We start from the raw sequence: 11,415 nt of genomic DNA on the forward strand, positions 1-11,415 counted from the left end.
ATCTTGTGAAAATTAAAACAGTTAGAAACCAAAGTACATTCTCCATTAAGGTAAGTAGAAACATTGGTCTCTAAAATTTTCTTTTTATAAAATTTTTCTTTTCTTTTTTTTTTTGGGGTGGGGGCTTAAAATTATATTTTTAATAAGTGTTTATTTGAGGTACAAATGACATTTTAGGGAATGCCCTCGCCACACATTGGGAGAGGCATTGTCAGGGGTCAGGTTTCAGAGGACTAGTCTGATTATCTCTTTATGTATTTACAGGGAAGAAGAGCATGTCTTGTTAAGTATCCTCTTAATTTAAGGCATAAAAATACAGGCCCTGCAAAAGGAATCTAAGGGAGAGGGAGAGATATTTTTAAAGGACTTTAAAAGCTTAAACTTTTCAAGCCATTTGGGTCCTGATATCTACTTGGGTGTAGATAGTTTAGCTTTATGCAATTTTTTTTTTTTTTTTCTAAAACCAACTCGATTGCAGCAGAGAGCACAGAAGATCTAAATAGAAGATCACTTCCTGCATGGCGTAGGACATACTCTTGTGATTTTCCCCAGAAGTTTTGAGAAAAATTAACTTGGACCTTTCTCAGTCAATTGGTTATTTAATTTGAGCTCAGGATTTTTCTAGTTAAGAGTAAATGTATAAGCTGGTCACTTTTTTATTTGAGAGAAATTAAACTCTTCTTATACAGTTTTACATCAAAGGAATGTTTTTTTGTTTTTTGGTTTTTTATTGTTTATGAATATTCATGGAGTAAAAAGCTGACCGTCACCACTCGTGCCCAAGATGTGATGGCCATATCAATATTGACAGCATGACCATTATCACAAATTGCAGTTATACCCTGGGTCTCCCACCTAATTAATCCCCCTCTCCCTTAGGTAATATGTGCAATTTGTTTATCCTTGAATCATATTAAAACTTTAACACAATGAGTCTCAAGGGGATAGAAAATACTTAAAAACATTCTGTGTCTTGTGAAAATTAAAACAGAAACCAAAGTACATTCTCCATTAAGGTAAGTAGAAACATTGGTCTCTAAAATTTTCTTTTTATAAAATTTTTCTTTTCTTTTTTTTTGGGGGGGGGGCTTAAAATTATATTTTTAATAAGTGTTTATTTGACGTCCAAATGACATTTTAGGGAATGCCCTCGCCACAGATTGGGAGAGGCATTGTCAGGGGTCAGGTTTCAGAGGACTAGTCTCATTATCTCTTTATGGATTTACAGGGAAGAAGAGCATGTCTTGTTAAGTATCCTCTTAATTTAAGGCATAAAAATACAGGCCCTGCAAAAGGAATCTAAGGGAGAGGGAGAGATATTTTTAAAGGACTTTAAAAGCTTAAACTTTTCAAGCCATTTGGGTCCTGATATCTACTTGGGTGTAGATAGTTTAGCTTTATGCAATTTTTTTTTTTTTCCTAAAACCAACTCGATTGCAGCAGAGAGCACAGAAGATCTAAATAGAAGATCACTTCCTGCATGGCGTAGGACATACTCTTGTGATTTTCCCCAGAAGTTTTGAGAAAAATTAACCTGGACCTTTCTCAGTCAATTGATTATTTAATTTGAGCTAAGGATTCTTCTAGTTAAGAGTAAATGTATGTATGAGCTGGTAACTTTTTTATTTGAGAGAAATTAAACTCTTCTTATACAGTTTTACATCAAAGGAATGTTTTTTGTTTTTTGTTTTTTTATTGTTTATGAATATTCATGGAGTAAAAAGCTGACCATCACCACTCGTGCCCAAGATGTGATGTCCATATCAATATTGACAGCATGACCATTATCACAAATTGCAATTATACCCTGGGTCTCCCACCTAATTAATCCCCAACCTCCCTCCCCCTCCCCCTTTCCCCCCACTTCACTTTGTATCTCTAGGTTTGCTCTGCAAGTCCAGCGCACCACTGCACTCCCATGTTCATTGCAGCTCTGTTTACAATAGCCAAGATATGGAATCAACCTAAAGGTGTGTTTATTTTAAGCCTCATCCTTAAAACTTAGAAATTCGAAAAATATTAGAAAATACCAGATGAAGTTATTAAAATTAAACTCTGAAGATGTTCGTTGACCTATATAAGCAATCAAAAATAAACAAGACTTTGAATTTCTAAATGTTCAAGTCTGTAATTTTAATTAATTAATTTATTTTTCATTTTTTATTTATTTACATTTGATTGTACATTATATTTTAATTTATTTTTAATTGTAAATATTTGTACAGTATAGCATGTTGTTCAAATCATGCACACATTGTACAGTGATTCATTCATGGTAGATAGCTTATTCATCACCTAAACATTTATCTATTCTTTGTTGTGTTTATAGTCAAGATCCTCTGTTTTAGCTATTTAGAAATATACAATATAATACTATTACCTCCAGTTTTTCTAGAACACAAGACTTTATTCTTTCTATTTACCTGTACCATTGTGGAGTTAATCTACCTCTACCCTTTCCCCTCTACACTCTTTTCCTTTCTGCATCTGGTAAACTGTACTCTACTCCTTACATCTATGAGAACTTTTTTTTTTCAATTTTGGATTCCACATATAAGTGAGATCATGTGTAATTTGTCTTTCTGTGCCTGGCTTCACTTCACATGATGGCCACCAGTTCCTTCCATGTTACTGCAAATGACAAGATTTTTTTTTTTTTTTTAATAGCTGGATAGTATTCCATTGTGTATATATACCACACTTAATTTTTTTTTATTAAAATATAATTGACTATTCATATTTGTGGGGTATAAAGTTGAATATCAATACCTGTGTACAATATATGATGTTCAAATCAGGATAATTAGTGTATTTATCATTACAAAAATTAATCATTCTTTGTGTCTATTAACCATTTTCTCACGAATCCCCCACATTTCCCCCTTTCCTAACTCCAGTAACCACAGTTCTGTTATCTCCTTTTGAAATTTCAACATATTATTGTGATCATTGTATCTTTCTTTCTTTCTGCTTTATTTATTTGTTTATTTTTTACTCCCACTTAGGAGTGAGGACATGCAGTATCTCTCTTTCTGTGCATTTTTTACTCCGACTTAGGAGTGAGGACATGCAGAATCTCTCTTTCTGTGCCTGGCTTATTTCACTTAACGTAATTTTATCCAAGCTCATTCACGTTGCTGTGAATAGCAGAATTTTCTTCATTTTTATGGCTGAGAAGTACTCCACTGTGCATATATACCACATTTTCCTTACCCAGTCATCTGTTGATGGACATTTAGGGTGGTTCCAACTCTTGGCTATTGTAAATAGAGCTGTGATAAATATGGGAGTGCAGGTATCCCTTCGACATGATGATTTTCCTTTATCTGGGAATATATCCGGCAGTAGGATTGCTAGACCAGTTAGCACTTGTATTTGTGGTTGTTTGAGGAACCTCCAAACTATTTTTCATGATCTGCATTCCCACCAACAGTGTAGGAGAGTTCCCCTTTCTCTGCATCCTTCCCTCCATCTGTTATTCCCTGCCTTTTTGATAATAGCCAGTCTTACTGGGGTGCGATATCTCAATGTATATACCACATTTTTTTTAATAAAATCCATTTATTCATTGATGGACATTTAGGTTGATTCTGTCTCCTGGCTATTGTGTATATGCTGCAATGAGCGTGGGAGTGCAGCTGTCTCTTCAATACATTGATTTCATTTGGCCTTGTGCATATCTTCTTTTAAGAAATCTCTGTCCAGATTCTTTGCCCATTTTTAATTGTATTATTTGTTTTACTGCTGGTTAAATTGTTTGAGTTACTTATATATTCTATTAGCCCTTTGTTAGATGCATAGTTTGCAAATACTTTCTCCCATTCTGTAGGTTTTCTCTTCATTTTATTGTGTTCTTTGTTGTACGAAGATTTTCAGTTTGATGTAGTCTCATTTCTCTATTTTTGCTTTTGTTTCATGTGCTTTTGTAGTTTTGTTCAAAAAAGTGCTGCCCAATCCAAATCCATGTAGCATTTCCCCATGTTTTCTTCTAGTAATTTTACAGTTTTTGGTCTTAAGTGTAGGTCTTTAATCCATTTTGAGTTGGGTTTTGCGTATAGTGATAGATAGGGGTCTAGTTTCAATCTTCTGCATGTGGATATCCAATGTATTTTTGTTTAATTAAATTTTAAAAACTTTTTAAAAAATTAAGCTAAAAAAATTCATTGGATATTCAATATTTTCCCCAATTAAAAATTAAGCTAAAAAAAATTCATTGGATATTCAATATTTTCCCCAATGTAATTCTTGGCACCTTTGCCATAAATCAGCTAGCTTTAAAATCATGAATTTATTTCTAGGTTCTCTATTGTGTTCCACAGGTTAATCTGTCTGTTTTTATGCCAGTACCATAGTGTTTTGGTTACTATAGCTTGGGAGTAAACTTTTAAGTCAGGTAGTGTAATGCTTCTGGCTTTGTGCTCTTTGCTCAAGATTGCTTTGGCTATGCAGGATTTGTTGTTGTTCCATACAAATGTGAGGATTGTTTTTTTTCTATTTTAGTGAAGAATGTCATTGTTATTTTGATGAATATTGCATTGAATCTGTAGATTGCTTTAGGAGGTATAAAAATTTTGGTCATATTAATTTCCAACCCATGAACAGGGGACATCTATCCATTTATTTATGTTTTCTTAGGGTTTTCATTGTAATGATATTTCACTTCCTCAGTTAAATTTATTCCTAGGCATTTTGGCTTGATTTTTGTATCTCGAAACTTTACTAAATTTGTCTATTAGTTCTAGTAATTTTGGATGGGATCTTTAGGCATATATATACACACATATATGTGTGTGTGTGTGTATATATATATATATATATATATATATATACACACACACACACATATATGTGTGTATATATATGCCTAAAGATCCCATCCAAAATTACTAGAACTAATAGACAAATTTAGTAAAGTTTCGAGATACAAAAATCAAGCCAAAACCGTTTACAACTGGAATGCCTTTTACTGCTTTATCTTGCCTAATTGCTCTGGCTAGAACTTCCAGGGCTGTGTTGAATATGAGTGGGGACAGTCCTCATCCTTGTCTTTTTCCAGGTCTTCAAAAAAATTTGAAGCTGATATAGCTTAAACTGGACCATCACCAAATGTCTTGAAGGGCCCTGCATAACTCTTTCTTACTTTGAAATTCAGTTTTCTGTCACCAGTAGGATTAATGTGCAGGAAAGACCTGTTATAGATTCCCTATGTTTTCCATTATTTATACTAACTTTTCAAATTATTGATTCAATCATCTACTTTAACAAGGATTATTGTCTATCGTTATTTACCTGGTGTCCCTTCTGCCCCATTGTTCATTTTTTTTTATCTACTCAGGGTGCCTTTAATGGAGAAGTGTGTTTATGACAACATATTCTGAAGGCAGGATGACTTTATTTGAACTTATTTTTTATTTCAGCGTTCAAATAAAGTCATCCTTCACCACTTATTATTTGAGTGATCTTTGTAAAGTTATTCAACTCTCTGTGCTTCAGTTTTGTTTCCTATATGAAGGTGTAATTACAACCTACTTCCTAGAGCTATTGGGCAGATCACGAGTTAATATATGTAAAGTGCTTAGAAAATATCCAGACACACAATGAGTTTCCTCTAGTTCTTCATCATCATCTTTCTTTCTACCGGGACTCTTTTCATGTTTCTCCATTAAGGTTTCATAAGTAATCAAAATCGCTAGGTCCTCTTCGTGCAGAAATGGGATATATGACTGGAAGATCTTTAGAAGATTTGATTCAATAGGCATAAAGAACAGATGTGGCAAATGTGGACTAGGATATTATTAATATAATTCTAAAATGAGCATAACATTAGAGTTTGTATTGGGTAAACACATTAAAATTATCGTGGGAAATATTTAAACATACACATATTTGATAGTCAGAGTTGTTATAATCATGGCCTAATTAAATACTCCACCAAGAGTTAGGAGATCTTTTTGTCTTACTTCTTTATGTACATGTACTGATTGTTATATGGATGGTTTGTGGTTTCGGTATAGATGTTTGTTTTACAAATTACTTTTTGGTTGTAAAAAGCTGAAATAAAAGCTCTTTTGACATATTTGAAATAATGTTGGGTCAAAATAAGTAAGTCATAGTAGCTACACCAAAACAATCATTTTGAAGTATTTTGCCTCTTTTACAGCACACTTTATCAAAATTTCAATGAATGTAAGAATAGCTATGTGTGCATTTGGCCTAATGGGAGGAGTCTCTGTTTACAATTTGAGCCAAAGAAAATGTCTCTATATCTCATACACCATGCAATACATTATCTTAGAAGACAGCATTTCAAATATAATAAATAACGATTTTATAACTAACACAGGTCACCAAGAAGAACCATATGGAGAACTGCAATCACACTGCAATGACCGAGGTGACTGAATTTATTCTCATGGGGATCACTGACAACCCTGGGCTGCAGGCACCCCTCCTTGGAATCTTCCTCGTCATATACTTGGTCACAGTGATGGGCAATCTGGGCATGATTATCGTGACCCATTTGGACTCCAAGCTACACACCCCCATGTACTTTTTCCTTAGACATTTGTCAATTACTGATCTTGGCTACTCCACTGTCATCGGCCCCAAAATGATGGTTAACTTTGTGGTGCACAAAAACACCATTTCCTACAATTGGTGTGCCACCCAGCTAACATTCTTTGAGATTTTCATCATCACTGAACTTTTTATTCTATCAGCAATGGCCTATGACCGCTATGTAGCCATCTGCAAACCTCTTCTCTATGTGGTCCTCATGGCAGAGAAAGTACGTTGGGGGCTGGTACTTACTCCCTATCTCTACAGCACATTTGTGTCTCTATTACTCACAATTAAATTATTTAAATTGTCCTTCTATGGCTCTAACGTAATTGATTATTTTTATTGTGACTGTGTCCTTCTGATGTCTATGCTCTGTTCTGACACTCATGAATTAGAGTTGATCATTTTGATCTTCTCAGGCTGTAATTTGCTGTATTCTCTCTTGATTGTTCTTGTATCCTACATGTTTATTCTTGTGACTATTCTCAGGATGAGCTCAACTGAGGGGAGGTACAAAGCCTTCTCCACCTGTAGCTCCCATCTGACCGTGGTGGTTGTGTTCTATGGGACCTTATTATTTATTTACCTGCAACCCAAATCCAGCCATACTTTTGGTATTGATAAAATGGCCTCTGTGTTTTACACCCTTGTTATCCCTATGCTGAACCCACTGATCTACAGCCTAAGGAACAAAGAAGTAAAAGATGCACTGAAGAGAATGTTACCTAATTATTTCAGAATTCTCAATTAATCTCTTAAATTCAGTTGCATCATAGGTCCATTAATCTTTGTTTAGTATTCTTTCAGACCAATTATTGGATCAAAAAGTAGATATATTTTACTAGCTTAAGTTTGCCTATTTTTTCTGGATAAAATACTTCTTATAACAATACATACTCTTTGGCACAGAAATAGGATCAATAAATGTTGTAACCAGATAATATATGATTTCAAGAGATTGAAACAACGATTGTCTATAAATAAGGTAAATACTACGAAAATGTTGGTCAGACTTATACTTTCAAATGTGAAAATTCTTTACTAGTCAAAATAGAGTAAAATTAACCATAAAATTAGTAATAGATATTACTATGTATTAAATATAAATAAGATTGAATCGTGAAGAATGATTTATCCTTATATAAGGTATCAACTCTAAAAGAGTTACCTGGCCTTCTACTGGAATGGCATTAATATTTTGAAAAGACTATTGTGGTGATAATCCAGATTAAAGACAACAATGTACTCAAGTGTTAATTGCATTTTCATCAGTGTCTGGTTTGTCTCTTTTAGGAGCTTGTATACAGAATGACACAGACCCCATGCTAACACAATGCTTCATTCACATCATATAATCTCACTCAGCAAATAGACAGAGTCCTTACATATCAGTTGTTTAAAATGAATTTTTGTTTTAGATTTTTGAAATGCACACACTTTCCCAATAGTACTTGGTCTATCTAACCCACTAATCAAAGTAAAAATTGTGAGATACTGAATAAGAAAATAAACCAAGGGATCTTTACCCCAGACCCATTTATTTTGTTCATTTTCTCCCTCTTCCACTCTATTGTATTTTTCTATATCTGAAACAGAAATAACATGATAATAGTAATACAAAATTGCATTATTTAACTATAGCAAATGTTCTTGGCATTTTACCTTCAGATTTCCCCATTAAACGTATTTTTTTTATTATTATGAATTTTTTTTTCTAGCGTAACATTTGGTATTACACTACAGGGAATTAACTCCCTGGTCTTGCATACTTATCTCTCCCACATTGTATAGTTTTGATCCCTTTTTACAATCCACAAGTAAAGTTACATAATATGAACAGCATTCTCTGATATCATCTGTAGAAGGTCTTTAACACGATCATGTGACATTGTGTTCCCTGCCACTTCTTTTTCTTACTTGAGAATGCATCAGCAGCATCTTTCTTGGTCAATAAACACTAAATATATATTTTAATATTAGAATACAAATGGGGAGATTAGATCAATCACTGTGTATTTTGCCATTCTGATTGATAGACATTTGTGTTTTTGAAGCTATTTATTTATTCAATTATTTATTTTTGCCATACACACAAAAATTACATAATAAATAACTGTGTTTCTAACATGATATATTAGTGGTTTTTACTTCTAAAGTAAATGTGTAAGGGCCCATCCACATTCTAATACTGTGTTGTTGGATAAATGTTTTACATATGTACGTAACAACTTGAAATTTATCTCCATCTTGTTTGTTTGCCTTTCTTAGATGATTAGTGTTGTTGAGCATTTTTCATGTATCTGTTGACCATTTGTATGTCTTCTTTCAAGAAGTGTCTATTCAGCTCTTTTGCCTGATTTTTAATCAGAGTATCTGTCTTTTCTCTATTAAGTTCTTTGAATTCCTTGTATATTCTGGATATTAATCCCCTATCAGATGCATACTTTGCAAATATTTCCTCACAGCCTGCTCTGATGATTGTTTCCTTTGCTGTGCAGAAGTTTTTTAGCTTTATATAATCCCATGTGTTTATTTTTCTTTTGTTGCCTGTGCTCTTTCAAGCCAGCAATCCCAATACTGGGCATATACCCAAAGGAATGGAAATCATCATGTTGAAGGGATACCTGCACTCCCATGTTTATTACAGCTCTATTCACAATAGGGAAGCAATAGAACCAACCTAAATGGTCATCCAAGGATGATTGCATTTAGTAAATGTAGTGTGAAATACCACAATGAAATATAATTCGGCCATTAAAAAAAGAATGAAATTCTGCCATGTTCAGCGGCATGGATGAGCTTGGAGAAAATTATGTTAAGTGAAATAAGCCAGGCACAGAAAGAAAAATGCTACACGTTTTCATTCATATATGGGAGCAAAATATATGTACAAATTTTTTAAAATAGTAATAATTTGAATATTTAGAAGGACGGAGTATAACTGTCATTACTAAAGGTAGGAAAGTTGTGGGGAGCAGGGGAATAGTGAGAAGTTGGTTAGTGGTCACAGAGTCACAGCTAGATAGGAAAGGTCTATTGGTATACAGTCGAACTAGGCATCTATAACTAACAGTAATTACTGCCTGTTATCAAATGGCTAGCAGAGAGGAAATCAAATGTTCACATCACAAAGAAATGAGTAATTTTGCAATGATGATATCTTAATAATACTGACCATCACACATTATATAAATATATTGAACTATAACTCTGTGCCTCATCAATTATATAGTAAATACGTTTCAAGAAAATAGAAAAATAATTTGAAATTACACACATGCACACTGAAAAACAGTGCTGTCCATTGTCATTTTTTTTCCAAGTAGTATTTTCCTTTTTTTATTTAATTTAAAATGAAAGGATTACTAACGTGACATGTTATTTTCACTGTATGATGATAAAATTGAAAAATGGCTATAGTAGGGGTGTAATATCAACTATTTGATATCATAGATAAAATGTGAATGGTTCACAAACATTACCTTCTTTTCTACAGAAAGTTTATAATATTCCAGCCTTCATTAGACACCAGTACTGTTTCTAAAAACCACAAAACACAGGTTCTCATCATAACTTTAGCAATCAGTGTTTGAGAAATAAAGCTGCCAACCTATGTAAAAAATTCTTTTGGTATTTGTACATTACCAATCTTCTTTCAAGAGTTAGAATCTTCAGCTTTAAAAAAAAAATACTTCATATATATATATGGTTTGGTGCACCAAAAGCTTTTAGTTAGATATTTTGAACATATTTATATGAATGCTTAAAAGACAATAGTTGCAGGCCCTAATGACTAGATTGCATAAACTCAACCTTCAATTATTACTAAAAGTCCTAATGCTGATTTTCTACATGGGATCCATAATGGATTTCTAAATTCCTATCCCATGGTTTCTTAATTCAGACAACAAGACGTTCTCTTTCTTGAAGAAATGTTTTTCAAAATCATCAAATTTTCTGAATTAAACAAGAAACTATTTTGGCTTTAAGATGTTGAAGAGAATTGGCTCAACCAAGAATAATTATATCTTTTTCTATTTTATTTCTAGCATCCAAGTGGTTCATCACTTAACATCATAAAGTTGATACCAGTATACAGCTTTTAACAAAGCTTAACTTTTTAAATATTAATTTAATAACTAACAATAAATTATAAAATTATAATTACAATAGCAATTTACAATAAAATATTTATAACTAATAATTCACTTCAATAACAGAAAGGTTATGGTTCTCAGAGTAGACAGGCTTAGATCTAGCCTAATGGTGTACAGTAAAGGTCCCACATGTCTGGTTTTAGGTCTGCTTCTGCACATTAAAGAAAAGATCCAGAATAGCCAAAACAATCTTGAAAAAGAACAAAGTTGTAGAACTCACAGTACAGATTTCAGGACTGACTATAAGTCTACAACACTCAAGATAATGCAGCATTTTATAAATATCGATAAACTGATTGATGAAACAGATTGTGAGTCCCAAACACAGGCATGTGTGTATGTGCAATTGATTATCTGCTAAGAAGCACAAGTGAGTCAATGGGATCCAAGATCTAGATAAGTATGTCCTTCGAGTCAATAACAAAAAGACAACATAATAAATAGTAAAAAGTATGTAAAAAGATTCTTCACAGAGGAAATATTAATGGTCAATAAACACATGAAAAAGAGGCCCAACATCCGTAGTCATCAGGAAAATGAGATTACAATAACTATGAGATGCTACCTTCCACCCACTAGTTTGGATAAAATTGAAAATACTTTATAATGAAGTACCAAGTATCGAGCCGATACATAGTATCAGCCACTATTTTCCACTCCTGAAATTACCATACACTGTGAATTGGCATATGCAATG

The 11,415-nt window shown here is 33.1% G+C and overlaps 1 protein-coding gene across 1 annotated transcript in view; it reads left to right on the forward strand.

Moving 5' to 3' along the window:
• Nucleotides 1–6,361: 6,361 nt before the first annotated feature.
• LOC103610257 (olfactory receptor 8K1) overlaps nucleotides 6,362–11,415 on the forward strand; it is a gene marked incomplete at its 3' end in the record, with an annotated part of 7,273 nt that continues 2,219 nt past the window's right edge. Inside the window, exon 1 of the mRNA XM_008594460.1 lies at nucleotides 6,362–7,281. Coding sequence (XP_008592682.1) covers nucleotides 6,362–7,281 — 920 coding nt within the window. The remainder of the gene's footprint in view (nucleotides 7,282–11,415) is intronic.

Source organism: Galeopterus variegatus, unplaced genomic scaffold (genome assembly GCF_000696425.1).
Source record: "Galeopterus variegatus unplaced genomic scaffold, G_variegatus-3.0.2 Scaffold10827, whole genome shotgun sequence".
Taxonomy (NCBI): domain Eukaryota; kingdom Metazoa; phylum Chordata; class Mammalia; order Dermoptera; family Cynocephalidae; genus Galeopterus; species Galeopterus variegatus.